The sequence below is a fragment of the Macrobrachium nipponense genome, chromosome 32, assembly GCF_015104395.2.
Source record: "Macrobrachium nipponense isolate FS-2020 chromosome 32, ASM1510439v2, whole genome shotgun sequence".
Classification (NCBI taxonomy): domain Eukaryota; kingdom Metazoa; phylum Arthropoda; class Malacostraca; order Decapoda; family Palaemonidae; genus Macrobrachium; species Macrobrachium nipponense.
In genome coordinates this window covers 40,718,748-40,737,204 of record NC_061094.1, presented here as the reverse complement: position 1 = coordinate 40,737,204, position 18,457 = coordinate 40,718,748, and the positions used below count along the sequence as shown (strand labels likewise).

Here is an 18,457-nt window from a genome sequence, read left to right as displayed (position 1 = left end):
CCTTGAATGGAGCGTAAGCGGCCACTCTCCATGGGTTATCCATGGAGAAGGCTGGTAGCGACTCATAAGGAGGTAGCTGGAGAATGCCAGCACCTGCTACTGGGGAGACTGGATGAGGAGCCTGTGCAAGCCCAGCTACTCGGTCCTCATTCTCTCTAACTCTGTTAGAGAGATCTTGGATGGACTGGCCCGACTGACTAAGGGTGTTCGACAGCTGTGCAAACATCTGTTCGAACTTGGTTCCGAGGGCGGAGACCTGCGAACCAACCATCTCTCCTACCTGTTGCATCACCACTGCTGAGAAGGCAGTGGGATCAAAGGTGCTCGGTCCCGCTACTCCAACCGGCGTTGCCGGAGTGGATGCGGTGGAGGCCGGAGAAGGCATTGGCTCAGCTGGAGCGCGAGCCTTCTCCTTAGAAGCCTTGCTTCTAGAGCTCTTGGAGTATGAAGAGCTCGGCTTAGCCTTCACCGCGTCAGCATAGGAAGTCGAAGACTTCTTTACTGAAGAAGACGACGACGACTTCTTAGAAGTCGTCTTATGGAGGGTCTTCTGTTCTCTCTGTCCCTTCACCTTTGGGGGTACAGAGAGAGCGGGAGAGCGGGCAGGGATCTCAGATCCCGTAAAGCCTTGGAAAGAAGCAGTAGAAGGGACAGGAGAAGATCCAGGAGCGCCCAAGGAAAGACCTTGGGCGCCCGACACACCTACCTCAACCAACAAATCCTCCGCACCTACCGCCATAGGCTCAATATTTAGGTCCAAGGTTGCGACGTCTGGGACCGGCTCGTGCGTGGCCACGGACCCGAACGACTGCTGCACCTCTTGCTGGATGGAGGCGATGAGAGGGGCTGCAGAGATAGGGTCAACGTATCCTGTTGATTTGCCGCCGGGGAAGATCTGAACGGCCAGCTTCTTATCCAAGATGTATGGCTGGCCCTTGGCAGCGTTCTTCCTGAAGCCGCCCACCCAAGCCTTCAGGGTTGCTAGGGCGACTTCCTTCACGGCGGCAGCCTGAAAGAGAAGGCGAAATGAAGCTTCTAGTGGCGGGGACGGGGTATAACAAGCTTATGACTAAGTGTTATTAGTAATACGATAAAGAAGTCTAAAATCGACTTACCCCCCCCACCAGCTGACTGACAAGGTCATAGCAGATGGTGCAGGCTTCTGGGTGCCAGACGATCATGGCGTTGTGGGTCGTAGCACACGGGGCGTGAGTCCTGCACTCATCGTGGGCGCAGGGGTCGTACAGCATCGCATTGCACCCTAGGACCTGACAGTTGGTAGCCTGTAAGTGGAAAGATACATAAGTATCGGGAGAACACTTACAGCCTAACAATTGCTCCGCTGCATGCCGGAGCGAGAAAGTTAGATTAAACCAGAGCCCTGCCATAATACGTGTGGTAACAAGGTGGTTGGAGTTGTCCAAGGCTACGCCGGAGACAAGAGAAAGAATCCAACCAGGTGTGGTGGTGAGGTATGAAACCACGACGGAGAACGACGGAGATGGTATACACACAGTTAGATAATACTAAAATTCACCGTAAAATTAGGGTATATCCTTATATTATAACGAAATAAATATCAATCTTTTCCCCGTCTACTAGAAGAGTGCCCGGTTAAGAAGCAAGCTCTCCTCCGGTAGCGGGAAAAAAGGGAAGGATATAGTAGGCAAGCAATAGACCACTAGTAGTGACCACTCCGCCCGCTGGCGGAGCCAGACGAACTATAACCAAAGGTGCCCCGGCTGCAGCGGAGGCTCCGTTCGTTACAGTGGGGGAAAGGTGGGACTGAGCAATGGGGGGGGGGTTCCTGGCGTGACGCGGCGGGAGAGAGAGGGGGGGGGGGGTGGCCTACTCCTCCCCGTCCCAACAACTACCCGCTCGGTGACCCGGTACCCGATACAAGTGGTCCCCCTATACCCCAGCTGGGAAGAACCCCTGGCCTCCTCAGAGAAGGAGGGAGGAAGGCTACTGAGGTTGTCATGGCACCAAACCAAGGGTCCCCCAGACCCCTCCCTATACTGGTAGGGAGGGAAGGGGAAGGGTAAGGTGCTATGGAACACGTGACCGCAAGTGGCCTAAGCCGCGATAGCAACACAACCGTGGGAGGGCCACGTGAACCAGACTGTACCAACACATGGGACATGCACCTAGGCTAGCCTAACACCCTAAATAAAACTAAAATTACATCGTAAAAGGTGGAAAAGACACTTTTAGTAAAAGAAAAAGAAGCCCAGGAGGAGGCAAACTGTTCCGAGGAACAGTTGACTACTCGGAGCCAGCGATAGCCGATGAAGAGCAAGAGCCGGGATGCTGGGCCAGAAACACAGAATAGCCCTAAATACCAAACTAAGAGAAATGGTAAACGGGCTGACCTAGCTAAAAAGGCGATGTAAAAAACGATGAACGTGATATAGTAAGCCCATAAGTACAAGAAGTCCCAGTATGGAAGACCGGGAATTCTTAACATGAGGCAGCATGGCGCCGCCACGAGTCGACCGGGAAACCGTATATGACCTATTAGAAGGAAAATACTGGTCCCTGGAAGACTAAAATACGGTAAAATACTACTTATGAGGCACTTAACTTAGCCGATGCGATGGCAGCACGTTCCATGGTTAATAGGAGGTAAATTCAAAGATTATACGGCACAAGAGAAAAAAGCGTACAACGCGTACCGTCTAATGATTAAGGATGACCGCTAGGGGCGCTGCTGTCCGTGGCGTCCCTAGTAGTAGTAGTAGCGGCCGCATCACCCGTTAGTATCAGCTCTCTCTAGTGGGGATTTTGATTGGAAGGTCTAAATGGTGAATGACTCGTGGTAGTGATCCCACTCGCCCCTATTCTCATACCGACACTTCTTTTATAGAGTGAGCGAGTCAGTTTTACTGACATTTTCTTAATTTTGTTTTTCTCTGGTAATTTTAGATTAATTTTGCCGAGAAAGAATGATATTAAGGATCCTTTCATAGGCCGACACGAGCTGAGCCCAGAAAAATATTTTTGTATGTAAAATGATTACCAGTGTTTATGTAACTGATTTTATGAAAGTTTGGTCTGATGACCCGACAGTGGAAGTGTTTGGTTATTCAGTACCATCATGAAAGACAATTACTATTAGAAAAAACTTTTAAATTGATTACTTATAACCAAGTACGTAATAGATCAAAATGGTTAGTTACCATAAAAAATATCAGCAGCCTTTAAAAATTCAATTATACTATCAACAATGTTATATTTTAAAAACCCCTTTTGTTGAACCAGAAATTTGATGTTGCCTCGTCTCCTCTATGTACATACGTAGGACAGTACTGTACTACATACACCAATATGTGCTCCATACTAAGGGATGAGTTAATTGAGTATGACCTGTCCTCAGTCTTCTCAGCTTAGTTTCAAGTCCCAGATTACTCTATGATGATGACCAAAAGTCAATGGATGGATTTTTTAAAATTCTAAGTTATTCTCAGAGAAGGAATTCCATTTATTTAGCCACTTTCATTTACAATATAAAACTGGAGAGGCCATATCGTGTCATTATACAGTATAAGGAACTTGGAGATGTTCAGTAACTTTGTTTCATTTCATATTTGGCTTCCACATGTATTTGTTCAGAGATGTTCAGTAACTTTGTTTCATTTCATATATGGCTTCCACATCTATTTGTTCATCACCTCTGGTACCATTATTAGCTGGGACCCAAAAAATGGACTGATATTTAATGAGATGCAAGGCAACAGAGCCATCTCATCTCTTCCCTTGATTTAGCATTGTTAAAGTACCCACTTGCCTATGTGTACATGCCCTGTCTCTAACATAAATAATTCTGTAAAAAATTCTTGGCTCTCTCTTAGAGAAAAGGAAAGCTGTGAGACTTTGGGTGTTAGGTCTGGTGGAAGGAATGGAAGGATATAATCTGGTGAGATTTTTAGGAGAATTGTGTGGTCTTATTCAAGTGTAAGGAGATTGAGTGGAACAAGAGACGTCTATCCATATAAGACCCAGCAATTGGATAACTGGCTGGCTAGTGAGGTGCTACCCATAGATCATATAGCACCACTGAATGTAGAGACAATGAGTCTTTCAGAGATGTTTTTGACTATACTAACCCCATATTGCATATGATGAGTCTGCTTATCTTCTATCATTATTTTCAGTTTTTCAATTTGGACTGAAATACATAAGACTATTTTGGCCTCCTGCTTCACTCTAGAGCAAAGACAAATGTAGTATTAACATATTTTCTAAAATAGAGAATGAATATTTTACAGATGCAATAAAAGTGATGAATCTTTTTTTATATATTGATTGACCTTTTGCCTTTTTATTTATATTTACTTTCACCATTGAATATCACTGAAGAGTACACAGTAACTTGTTTAATCAAGGTGGGAATGTTTAGAAGTGCATTGTAATATGAAGAAAGGTAAAACCAAAGAAACATATACCACTGTACTGTAATATCTTATTTCTATTTTGTTTATTCTTAATTTATTACATAAAAGTAAATGCCCTAAAGTGAGACAATTGCTGAAAATAATTGATTTAGGAAAAGATTAAAAGGGAAGATATGTTTTCCATTTTATCTGCTGTACTCAGTTTCAGTTAAGAATATTTGAAAGTCTCCTAAGAACAGCAGCCTTCGTAAGTACAGAGTTTGCCAGAGAAAAGGAAAGCATTTTAATATCTATTTAGAGTCGATGCTTAGCCAAAAACGTCACAAGTCTCCAGGTTTTGGTGAGTTCAGTTTCAGTTTGCTTTTCTGAAGCTCTCCATTCTCCCATGGGTGTGTGTAAGAGTTCTGTTTTTGCCCCTGTGGGAGTACTCTGCTGATGTCTTCAGGATATACTTATTGACCTTTTGGCTAACATTGTCTTTGGGAAGATATGCATCCATGGAAGAGTTTTCTGAATTAGTCTCATGCATGGATGTCAGAGACTTAAGACTATCAGATTTTATTAATTCTTAATTCTTCCCAGATTCAGCTATTTGTGGTCTAGTTGGCAAGATCAGTTCAGCAACAAGGGGATCATCAAAGAGAGACATAAGAGATGTTTGCCCAGGAAAGTATATTTTGCAGTTACTTGCAAAATCTGGGAGCCTCATGAGACACTTCTTTCCAAGGGAGAAGATAGCCAATATCTTCAAAAGCTCCTTCTTATAGACATTCCATCCATAAGATTCCATCACTGCAGGCAGCAGTTATCTTTTTAAGGGTGATGACAAAATAAAGTTGTCAGTAGACCTCCTTTCACAGGAAAGACAAAGGGGTCAACTTTTTTCTTACAACCTCAAACTCCACCAATAGGAGCTTGCCTCCTGTAACATGGAGGTGGTAGAAGTTGGGAGCAGAACCTTGCTTTTATGAAGTGATCCTAATATGGTTCAAATGCTAACAAGATGAAAAGGGAACAGAAAAGGGAACAGTAGAGGAAGTAATGGGATGCTTTACTGTTTTTACAGCTGCATATTCACTGCTCATGGGTAGCTGTTTTAGTATTAGAGGAAATGGTTTCTTCTGTTGGGGGAGGATTCTAGGTAAGTCAGACAATTATCACTTTCCTCACACTTCCCATATTCTCTATTATGGCATAATGATGATGTAAACTTCCAGTTTATGTAATCTCACAACCTACATAAAGAACAAAGTATTTAACCATGAGAGTAAATATCCACAAAAAATTAGCACACAACCAAAGGCCACAAAAACAAATTTGCCTTTGTAGAAATGTGAACTTGATACAAGTCCTCTAAAGGGACTGATACATATATGGTTTCTAGCTCACATCCCTTGTCATAGTCAAGTCCAAGTATATCATTTTGAAAATGGGAATTTTACAGCTCAAATCCTCCCCATTTACATTAAGATTTGCCATTATAATCATGAATTTGTTTTTACACAAAATATGACAAATTTTTTATTAATTTGTATTTTTCACAGCTAACAAACCTTTGGTCTTAACAACAGGATAAATCTTCTGGCACCAGCTGGGAAACCAGTTAAAAACAATCAAAGATTGTAAATGCAATGAATCTGTGGCATCTGGCATTCGATATGTAGTTGAGGTGGGAGCGAGTCCAAAAACCGTGCGTGAATCCAGTGACACATCAATCTTCCTTCCAAACCAGGATGAAAATAAGAGGGGTGGCTAGAGGTGGACAGTTAATGTTAAGACCTCAGGTTTGTTAGCTGCTAAAAATACAAATTACATTAAAAATTTGTCATTTATTCTTACGAAGAACAAACCTTCGATCTTAATAATAGGATAGACTCACACTTGGAGGGAGGTATGAGAATCCTGAACTGACTGGAGGTTTGGCACACCTGATCATTCTTCTTAGAAATTAGGATTCTAAAGAAGAGGACCTACACCTTTGAGATGTTAGATATGTTGATATCTAGCACTCGATCCACTGGGTATAAATATAACGAAACAGGTCCAGATTCATTGCATACATGGAAGTAAAAAAGAACCACATATATCTGTTCAGTCAACAAACCATGTTAGCCACAAGAAACGGGTTTGTCACCACTCCCACTCCCCTTGCTGGAGAGAGGAGTTGAAGCTACTGAGAAGCAGATTTGTATGTTGCTTGGAACTTAAAAAGTGCTGTTACAGCACTGGATGATCACACTTGTTGAACAGCCACTACTGGACCCAAGGAAAAAGTGACCAAATGAAAGTGGTTTGACGCAGTCAGGAATCAGCATTCAAAATCCTATGAACAGATAGGTTCTTCTAAAATGCCAGGGAGGAACCTAATCCTATGGTGTCATGCGCTTCTGCATGCACCTAATTGGTGACAGAATTCGACGAAGAGGAGTAGGCTTGCCTAATAACCTTATGTAGTTAAAGGAAAGGGTATTCTAGGTTACCTCTTTCTTGACATGGCTTATGTTAACATAAAGTCTACAACACCAAACTCTCAATGACGAGACATTCAGATAACAACGTAGTGCTTTGACGGGTCAAAGTAGAAACTCTTGAAGGTTACTGATAAGAAACTCCACACCGTAAGGAATGAAAAAGGAGACAAAGCTGGGAATCTGGATCTTAGCCACGAATTCTGGGGCAAATTCGAAAGCTACTGACCCCCACCCATTGTGAGTGTACGTCATAAGCCTGACCCTGAACCACCTCTTCCAAGGAAGCCAAGCTCAGCAGCTAAACTGTTGCCAAAGTCAGTTTCCTGTAAGATGATTGACACATGGGCTTAAAGGAGCTTGAGTGAGACTACTCAGTACCTGAGTAAGGTCCCATGTAGGAGGTCTGAGTTTCCTAGGCGAACAAGACCACTCAAAGCTCTTGAACCACATTGAGAATCCTCAGGGCGAAGTGATGTCCACAGCCTTCAGAGAACTAATCACAAGTCAGCCCTGTAGCCCCTTGCCAGTATTAACAGAAAGAACTTCCTCTGTTCTGACAAAAATTCCAGAAGATCTTGTCTACTGACCAGGAACTCTGCATGGAGAGAAATCCTTTTGATGATACCAATCACAGCAGCAGACAGCTCATCTTGCATATGGCAGACGAAGAACCTCTGAAGCACTAGCCTTAGATCTGAGTCGCTGCTCCACAAGAAAGATTTCCAGCTTGAAAGAGAAACTGGACAGACTCCAGACATGAAGAGATAAGAGTCTACTAACTGGTAGCATCTCTCCACAAGAGACTGGTGAAGAAGATTATGCTAAGGCGGAAACTTCACTATTGAGGCCACAAGGAGCTACCAGGGTCAGCCTAAGACTTTGGAGCCTGACAAAGGGTGTTACTCTTAATTCATCCTCTTCGGATCTGCTCCTGTACTCAGACGCCTCCTGTAAATGTTGGAGTGCTCATCTTGAAGAGCTTCTGGCCTCAGGGGCATGGAGCATGCATGTCAACAAACTCCACATCATTTTGGAGTTGAAGGCAGCTTTTCTGGGTGTTCAGTAAATTTGAGAAAGGGGGGGTTAGGGCACTCCTTTGTTCAATCTCCCAAAATGTTCCCAATATGCAGAAGAGGGTCTTCTGCTGTAATGAGCAAACCTGGAACCATGAACAGTAGATCTCTAGCTTCCTGTTGAACCATGAAGTGAAGAAGTCTAACATGCTTCTTCTCCAAATAGACAGAGGAGACAATATGATAACCCAAGGGGATGTCCTATGATAATATGCTCTTCACAGATACATTCTAAATATCCTACTGTTGATTTGAGCACTGTCAAAGTACTTACTTTGTAGACAGAGATTACCTTGGGCTGCCAAAGGAACATGCATTTCCAACAAATGGGACACCCAATGAGGTGATCCCCTGTGATGACATATGTTCAGTATGCTACTCATCAGAGGAGACGTTCTATGATGATAGGATACAACAAGGTTTTATACTTAATGGCTGTCTTCTCTGGCCAACATTTTGGTTGTCAAAGGCTTATGACATTAAGAATGAGCTGAGTTGTCACCTGAAACAGATGTAAAGCATATGCACTGCTCATTTATCAGAGAAATTAACTACTTTCTTTAAAGGTTTGCTGATAAGATTTTGTTGTAAACAAAGTTATTGGTTTGTAATAAAAGATTAATTTTACTTTTTCTAACTATGTTTTTAATATTGTGTAAGTAATATACTTCAACTGATTAATCTGGGCTTTTGATACAACCTGTGCACTCTGAATTTTCCCCTAGGGCTCCAAAGGTAAAAATAAAGGGATTTTGACGTAAGGAAAAATCTATTTCTGGGCGATTGGTTCGTGTCGCCAGCGAAATATCCTTTAATCCATTATTTCTAAGGTAAATGTACTAACACATACCAGAGAATAAATAAAATAAAGAAAAGGTCAGTACTACTGACTCGCTCACCCTCCAAGAGGGTGTCGGTATGAACACTATGGCGAGTGAGACCACTACCACGAACCCGCTTGCCAATAGAAATCTCCCACTACAAAATCCCCACAAGAGGGGAGCCGACCCACAGAGTGGGCAGCAACTACTACTACTCCATCCCATGCTGCCGACTGCTGCGCCTCTGGTGGCCATCCTGAAGTTAGCAGACAATCTTGAGCGATGGGATGGGCAGGGCGGGATTTCGCTGGCGACACGAACCAATCGCCCAGAAATAGATTTTTCCTTACGCCAAAATCCCTTTTCTGGGCTCAGTTCGTGTCGCTGCGCGAAATCGTACCAGAGAAATAGCACAAGATTGTAAAGAACAAAATAAAACAGACAAAAAAGGGTCTCAAATAAAAGATAACATAAAATGAAGAAATATAATTGCTAATAGATATACATATACACAATGATACAAAACAGAAATATTACTTAAAATTAACTTAAGGTTAATAATATTTCTTAAAATTAACTTAAATTTAACATATATATACAGGGCTTACGTGGAATATATGTTGAGATTAGTATCTGTGTATAGTTAATATGTACAAGAAATTAAAGCAATTATAACAATAAACTGAATAGAACAAACTTCAACAATAATATAATAAAGGAATGTATATGACTTAGTATACAAAACCCGTAACCATTGTAAATAAGATGTGTCACCCTAGCATAAAAATAAGGGGATCACATCAAAGAGATCATTATATACAATCAATTGTGAGTGACCCTAGCAAAAAAATAAGGGGCACCCACTATACCATCATAAGAGCAGCTAAGACTCAAGGTAAACGTAGATGAACATGGCAGGTATAGACGAACTGTTGGGTGAGATAGGTAGAAAGGAGAACTGGATCTTCTACTAAAGATTAAGCAGAGTCGGGGAAACTATGTTACCCGCCGCAACTGCTGAAAATTTCAGAGCTTCCAAGGACTTTAAGTAATGACGCTTAAATACTGTCGGCGATTTCCATCCAGTATACTTTTTTAAATCATCGAAATTCATGTGTTGGAAATAGTTAATTGAGGTGGCTACTGCCCTGACATCATGTGCTTTAGGAGGGAATCGGGATTGGCTTGTTAATAAAGACGGATCTGGTTGCCTTATGCCTTTGATAGATAAAGTACCACCTTTTTCTCTCTTAAAGAGAGGACCCGATGAGGATGAGGATGTCCTGGACAGAAAGGGCTCGTAAGGTTGATACTGGACAAAGAGAAATATCTTGTGGAAGGGGTAACAACCTTCCACGGTTCCCACCTCATCAAAGGATCTTCATTCTTTGCTATAAAACTACGTTCCGGAGAAAGTAGAACTTCCCGTGGGAAGAAATTCAACATGATCCGGATCTCTGGATAATGCCGACAGTTCTGAAATTCTAGCTCCTGAAGCCAAGCTTAATAAAAATAGAGTTTTTCTTAAGAGCATTATAAATGAACATGTGTTATTATCTGTTTCTGAAGCCAGCTTTAGAACATCATTTAAGAACCATGATACTGACGTAGGCCTCACTGAAGGTCTAAGTCTAGCACAAGCCTTGGGAATAGACGAGAAGTAAGAGTCTGTCAAGTCTATGCTGAAACCGAGTTGAAAAATCTTTTTCAAGGCTGACTTGTTTGTCGTAATAGTGCTAGCTGCTAAGCCTTTTTCAAATAAAGATCTGAAAAAGGATATAGCTGAATTGATTGTCATGATTCCAATATCTGATTCTCTCAGGAAGGTTGCTAACTTTTTGACTGCAGCATCATACTGTCTCAAAGTTGAATCTCTTTTATCAGATTCCAAGAAGAGAATATTTTGAGGATCAATATTCGCATCTCTTTTAGCCGCAAACTTCATGAAGTCCATAAAGTTAGGGTTTTGAGAATTCCTGAGGAAGCGAACACAGTCTTCGTTTGTACTGACTGGGAGAGCCTGGGATTGGGAATTCGAAGAGGACGAAGACCCAGTTCCAGAATGAGAGGGTACCAATTGCTCTTCGGCCAGTCTGGGGCTACTAGAGCCACTTGACCCTTGAACGTCCTGAGTTTGTTCAGCACCTTCAGGAGAAGATTCACTGGAGGGAAGACATAAATCTTCTCCCAGTTGTTCCAGTCTATGGACAGGGCGTCCGTGGCATAGGCCAGAGGGTCCAGGTTGGGGGCCACATAACATGGGAGTTTGTGGTTCGCTTGGGATGCGAATAGATCCACTTGTAGACCTGGAACCCTCTGAAGGATCCACTGGAACGAACTGTTGTCCAGTGACCATTCCGACTCCAGAGGAACTGATCGGGATAGAGCATCTGCTATGACGTTTCTCACTCCAGCTATATGGGTGGAGGAGAGGTGCCAACTGAACTTGTCCGCCAGAGAAGATGGCTACCATGACATGATTCAGATGACGTGACTTGGAGCCTCCTCTGTTTACACAATGGACTACCACTGCGCTGTCTAAGACTAGCTTTATGTGGGAGTTCTCTGGCGGACGTAACCTTTTTAGAGTCAAGAACACTGCCATTGCTTCCAGTACGTTTATGTGAAGCTGACGGAACTGGGGTGACCAGGTTCCTTGAACCTTCTTGAACTGAGAATATCCTCCCCAGCCGCTTAATGAAGCGTCCGTGTGGATGGTAATCCCCGGAGGAGGAAACTGAAGGGGTACTGATATTGACAGGTTCTTGACTTTTGACCAAGGGCGTAGACGATTCCGTAGAATCTGAGGGACTGATGATAATTTGTCCCTGGACCTGACATTTGCTCGTGAGCGCCAGATTCTGGTTAGGTCTTTCAGTTTGGCTTTCATCAAGATGTTTGTCACTGATGCAAACTGGAGTGAACCCAGAATCCTTTCCTGGGTTCTCCTTGAAGCAAGTTTGTGTCCTTGAAATTGCTTTACTGACTTCGCTATTTCTTTTCTCTTGGCTGATGGAATCGACAGAGTATGGGAGGATAGATTCCATTGAATGCCCAGCCACTGAAAGTCTGACTCCGGAGTGAGTCTCGATTTGGTCCTGTTTATCTTGAACCCTAGATATTCCAGGAACTGGATTACTTTCAGTGTTGCTTTGCGACATTCCTCGACTGTTGGAGCCCAAATTAACCAATCGTCGAGATACGCTACTACCATAATCCCTTGCGATCTTAGTTGTTGGACGACTACCTCCGCCAACTTCGTGAACACCCTGGGTGCTACGTTGAGACCGAAGGGAACTACCTTGAAGGAGAATGCTTGATCTCCTATCTTGAAGCCCAGATAAGGGCGAAAGTGTCTTGCAATAGGGATATGATAGTATGCGTCTGTAAGATCGATAGAGGTGGTGACGGCCCCACGGGGAAGTAAGGTCCGCACCTGCGAGATGGTGAGCATCTTGAACTTGTCGCAGCGAATGGCCAAGTTTAAACGGGACAAGTCTAAGATTACCCTTCTTTTTTGTGAGCCTTTCTTTGGAACGCTGAACAAGCGCCCTTGAAACTTTAATCTGTTGACTCTCGCTATTGCTCCTTTCTGAAGGAGGTCCTCCGCATACTCCGTCAATTCTTTGGATGGAAGTTGAAGGAAAGGTCTGGGTGGGGCGGATTCGCCACCCAACTCCAACCCAGGCCTTTCGACACAATGCTTTGTGCCCATTTGCTGAATCCCCACCGGTGGCGGAAGAGAAACAGCCTCCCTCCTACCTGGAAGTTCTCATTGATGCTGGTAGCCTCCGCGGCCTCCCCGGAAGTGTTTTCCTCTATTAAGGGACCTTCCTGATCCTCTCTGACGAAAGGATCGCTTACCTCCGCCTCCCTACCCGAGCGGTCATACTGCTGAAAGGCCTGGCCTTCGAACACTTGATTGAAGGCTGGGGAGACAGCGTAAGAGGTGGAAGGTTGAGGCTGGGGGGAAATCACATAAATAGGCTGTGATTGGGCCTTGGAGGTAGAGGGTTGGGCCGCCTGCACCAACGGAACAGCCGAAACAGGCTGGGCGAAGCGTTGCTGTTTCTTTTGGTAAGGCTGGAAACGTCTGGGTTTCCTCTGAGCCTTACCCCTCACTGCTTGGTCTTGGCGTCTCTTTGCAGTGAGACCCCAACGATCCTTAAGGCTTTGGTTAAGCCTTGTAGCTTCTGCCTGGACCTCCTTTACCATTGCATCTGGGAAGAGGTCTGCTCCCCAGATGTTTGATGAAAGCAACTTATTCGGTTCATGCCGAATAGTTGCTTCCTGGAGGACATGCTTCCGACAATTCGTTCTGGCTGTGGCGAACTCAAACATGTCAGACTGTACCGTTTGAGTCAGTGACTTGGTGATCAGCTTGAATAGTGGCTCGGAACCATAAGCAATGGTAGCCACTTCTGTCATGGCCATGGAGTTAATAGACCTGGCCAGCCTAGACTTGGCCTCAAACTCTGCCTGAATGAGGCTGTCCGGAAGTCTAGGCAGCTTCTCACCAAACTGCTCCATAGCACAGTCTGGTTTGAGTTTTGCCCGCCGAAAAAGTGTTGGGCAGGTCTTCCCACAAATCTCCGGTTGAGGGAAGTAAAGGAGATGTAGGTCCGCTTCCTTTAGCTGCGGTAACGACTCCCCCTTTTGGGCCGCTGGGATAGTGACCGTAGCGATCTTGGTAAGGAAGGGAAGCGGAGTTCCCTCTTCCATTGTGAAGATGGTGAATGGACTCTTAAAGGGTTGTATCTTTGTATTAGAACAATCCATGTCCTCTAAGCACCTGAGCCATTCTCTTTGAGCCTGGTCACGTGAATAGAGGACTGTCTCTTTAGGGACCTTGTCATCTCGCGTCATGGCAGCGGCAGTGAGCCTGGCGTAGCCAATGAACGGCGGTTGTAGATCCTCCGGGTAGAACTCGAAGTCCTCAATCCTTCGAGTTCCACACTCCGGGATAGAAATAAGCCCGTCCTGGAAGGGGGCGTATGACGCCACCCTCCAGGGGTTATTCATAGAGAACGGAGGCAGAGAGTCATGAGGTGGAAGCTGAGCTATACCTGTGCCGAAAGGTGGGGGAGTAGCTAGCGGAGCCTGGCTTAGTTCGGCGATAATGTTATCCTGGGAGTTAATCCTGTCGGACAACCGGGAGAACATCTGCTCCATACTGTTCTTGAGAGAACCGACCAAATCCCCCATGTGTTGCAACAGGCCAGCATTGGGATCCAAAGCCGGAGCTGCTGCGGAGGTGGTCGGGTAACTCTGAACAGGTACCAAAGGAAGAGGAGAAACGGCTGACTCCGCTGGAGTATGTGATCTCTCCTTGGAAGATCTACTCCTTGAGGATTTGGAGCCGGACCCAGAAGCTCTAGACCTCTCTGCTCCGGGGTTTGTAGCCGGAGACTTGCGAGATGTTGACGCCGACGACGTCTTTTTAGACGACGACGACGTCTTACTCAGGGTTTTAACTACCGTCTGTCCTTTGACCTTAGGTCTTACGGAGGCATCAGGAGAAGTATAAAGGAGCTCAGCTCCTGTAAAGCCTTGGAAGGAAGCTGGAGAGTTTGCAGGAGTAGAAGATCCAGTGGCGCCCAAGGGAAGCCCTTGGGCGTCCAACGTACTCACCTCGACCAACAGGTCGTCAACACCTACCATAGGTTCAATATTTAGATCCAGTGTCGCGACTTCCGACGAGATGTCCTGGCCTGGTTCAGTCAACGAAGCGGCGAGCTGCTGCTGAATTGCCGCTATAGTCGGGGCTGCCTCTGCTGGGTCGACGTAACCCGTTGACTTGCCGCCGGGGAAGATCAGGACCGCCAACCTCTTCTCAGGATGTAGGGCTGTCCCTTGGCGGCGTTCTTGCCAAAACCGCCGACCCAAGCCCGCAGGGTTGCCAGGGCGGTGTCTCTAACAGCGGGAGCCTGGAAGAGAGGGTATTTGTTAGTTTTTTAAGTTTAAACTTAAAATTAAAACTTAGTAATAGGTTAAACTAAAATTATAGAGGATGCGAGATCCCATATAAAACAAGCTTAAGTTTAAAATAAGAGATTAAAATTAAACTTAAGAACTATAACCTTGTAGGGATTAGCTAACGGAGTTGGGAATACTTACCCCGTCTAAGAGCTGGCTCACCAGATCATAGCAAATAGTGCAGGTCTCGTGAAACCAGACTTGAAGGTTCCCGTGCGGAGTCGCGCATGGAGCATGGGATCTGCAGACTTCATGCCCACAGGGGTCCTGAGCATGGCATTCACATCCCTGGATGCTCACAGTTGGTGGTCTGTAAGTGAAAAGATACATGAGCATCCTAAAAGATATCACTTACAGGCCAGAGGTTAAAAGAACTCCACTGCATGCCGGAGCGCGAAAAAATTTTGGGCATAACCCCTCCCTTACCGCCTGAATAGGCTAGAACCCCGGAGAGATCCGGTGTGAGCAGGCAACGGAGGGATTTGGCTTAAGGTAGCTTAAATTAAACTTACTATAGTTTAAATTAAATACTAATTCTTAAACCTATAGCCATTGAACGTACCGGACTAAGTCCGGTGCGTGGCGGAGTTCGTGTCGCGATATCAGCGCGACGGGGTGGTTAGTAAAGACCAACTGTATGCCGCAGTCCGCCCGTCAGGGTGAACTAGCACCTTTCCACGTGGATGCCGGAGCTCCGGTAGATTAAAGAGCACCAGTAAGCTGGGAAAGGGCGAGAGGGCGAACAGACTCGAGCTAGCAACGGAGCGACGGAGTAACGACGGAGGGGGGAAAGGCCAGTCCCCCCCCCTTAGTCATCCGAGCGTGCCGTGAAGCCAGAGAGAGGTCGAGTCCAGTCTGGGTCTGTCCAGCCCCCCTACTCCCTCCGCCTAGGGAGAGAGGGAGGCAGGCACGGGTATGTGGAGCGAGCGTGGGCAAACCAACCCTCCCCCCCGGCCCTATGGAAGAGTGGGAGGAGGGAAAGGTGACTGGACAGGCGTCTGGCTGCTCCGTGATCACGTAGTGACCACGGAGCGGTAACATGTAATACAATGAAACAATACAGCCTAGGATAAAGCAACCAACTAATCAGAGAGATGCTATAGAGAAGCAACCGAACTGAAGAGCGGAAGCATAGTGGTGGAGACCAATAAAACATAACCTAGGCTACGTGAAGCCAGACGCCGTAGACTAACCTAAAACATTAATAATCAAAATCACTTAACGTAAAGAAAGAAAATAAATCAGTAGGAGAAAAATTTTTATCCAGGAGTGTACGACTAACTCGAAAGAAAGTCTACCACTCAAAGCTAGCCGGGGCCGATACTAAGAGCTGTGGCTAGGGTCTGGATGGAAGATGCCTACGCAAGGTGAAAAAGACATGCATGCATGACATAAACCCAGTAGGCTGGACCCCTAACATAAAATAGATAACTAATAATAGAGCGTAATGAAATAAGGGAAGGTTCTGGGTATGGAAGACCAAGAACGAACCCGCCACGAGGCAGAACCATGCTGCCATGCTTCCGACCTAGAGCCCGTATTTATACCTAAAAAACGGCAAATACTGACTCAAGGGCGGAAAAAACCAAATAGCAATAACAACTGATTACTTAACTTAGCTGCTGCGATGGCTGTACGCTCCATGACGAATAAATCCAAGAAAGGGGCACAAAAAACACAGAGCAAAAAAGGGCACGTGTATACGCTGTGCGCTAACTGAAAAGGATGGCCACCAGAGGCGCAGCAGTCGGCAGCATGGGATGGAGTAGTAGTAGTTGCTGCCCACTCTGTGGGTCGGCTCCCCTCTTGTGGGGATTTTGTAGTGGGAGATTTCTATTGGCAAGCAGTTCGTGGTAGTGGTCTCACTCGCCATAGTGTTCATACCGACACCCTCTTGGAGGGTGAGCGAGTCAGTAGTACTGACCTTTTCTTTATTTTATTTATTCTCTGGTATGTGTTAGTACATTTACCTTAGAAATAATGGATTAAAGGATATTTCGCGCAGCGACACGAACTGAGCCCAGAAAATAAGATTAGAGAAGTGTATATGTACTGCAAATATTGTGGTGACTAATGTCCGTGTGTTTTCAGATTCTGTAAAATAATTGGATGTACAATATTAACTGAATCTTTATGATAGTAACAATGTGATTGCTTGCAACAGGTCCCTATCTGATGGTGCTTCTTCCTATCAGCGGTCATTGACCGCTGTGGAATCATTAACGCGGCCAAGGTCTTTAGAAACAGAAAACAGCTTTAATCCAGATCAAGCATCTAAACCAGAAAAGGGTAAGTTTGATTGAGAAAGTATTGCTGTCTCATAATGACAATTATGTTATTTACTTTTGTAATTTCAAGTTATGTTAAATTTGGTTGGGTAAGTTTGAAAGTGTGATGAAGAGTGATTTTGTTTCCATATTTGGAATGTACAAGTATGTTAAGCCTTGAACATGGATAAGATCATGTTTATACATACTATTATTGTACATTGCTTCTCAAAACATTTCTGTGTGAGCAAAATGCCTTTGCCATCTGAATCCTTTAGACCGGGGTCTCTCATTCCATAGTATTCTGATCAAAGTTTTGTTGACATTTAATTTTTAGATTTATTTTGTTGTCATATTTTCTTTTGTTAGTTTTAAGTAAAATTATTAGTCCAACAAATTAAATTATTAGAAAATATTTTAGGTGATAGTTTTGATATGTAAATATCCTACCACTACTTTTACAAATTGCAGTCTAATAATTTCAAGAGCTCTGACTGTAAAATTTGCTTTATTTTTGGGTTGAAGGTTTAACATGCTCAGTGAGGAAATAGAACAGTATTCAGAACATGCAGAAATGGAAGCACTACCAAGAGCGTAATTTATAAAACAAAAATTTTTTCCTTTCATAATTCCCCTTGTGCCCTGTTTAGAGGCAAAATTTTCATCAGCCCCATTATAATATCCATCATCAAAATATTGAGAGCATTGAAGATGCAGTAGCATGGGAATCAAGTTCATATTGTGACAAGAAGCACACACAAATCAGCTAAACACCAAACCCTACAAAAATCACCAACTGCACTGTAACTTTATGTATCTTAGTTTTTTTTATTGTCTGATTGGTTATGGCTAAGTTTGATGTGATGTTTCCATACATGTACACACAAACTTATTTTCATGGCTCTATGCTTTAATTTTTCCAAAAGTGAATAGTTTGGTGACAGCTCTTCTGGCTTCTGTGCTACCAGTGTGGCCAATGAAATTGTTGCTTAGGTAAATTATTTAACTTGTGAAAACATCGAAGGGAACAGATACTGAAAGAGACCAAGTTATAGTGAATGTATACATATACATGTCTATATATTTTCATATACATAAGTAAAACTTATTAAACATCAAGAAACATAATTTTCATAGACTTTACAGACTTATAAAAGTATACAGACTTAACAGTCATAACCTGATAGCTTAATAAAAATGCATTTATTCAGCTACAGTAACAAATAATGGAGATTACCTGCATCTTCAATAATCTTGAGAAGAATTAAGCAAGATTCAAAGACAACTTCCTCTCCATGTATCCTAGATAAAGAACACTTTCTTAGCTTGGCACTCCCAAGATTCTGACATTCAACCAGGAAATGCCTCTCAGTCAAGTGGACAGTCATTGCAAAAAGACTTTAGGTTCCCAGCTATTACAAACCATGTGCTATACAGGCATAGTTAGTTTACATG

At 44.0% G+C, this 18,457-nt stretch overlaps 1 protein-coding gene across 1 annotated transcript in view; it reads left to right on the top strand.

The window, feature by feature from the left end:
- LOC135207454 (inositol hexakisphosphate and diphosphoinositol-pentakisphosphate kinase 2-like) overlaps positions 1-18,457 on the top strand; it is a gene marked incomplete at its 5' end in the record, with an annotated part of 255,448 nt that overhangs the window by 181,636 nt on the left and 55,355 nt on the right. The window contains 1 exon segment of the mRNA XM_064239179.1: positions 16,900-17,024. Coding sequence (XP_064095249.1) covers positions 16,900-17,024 — 125 coding nt within the window.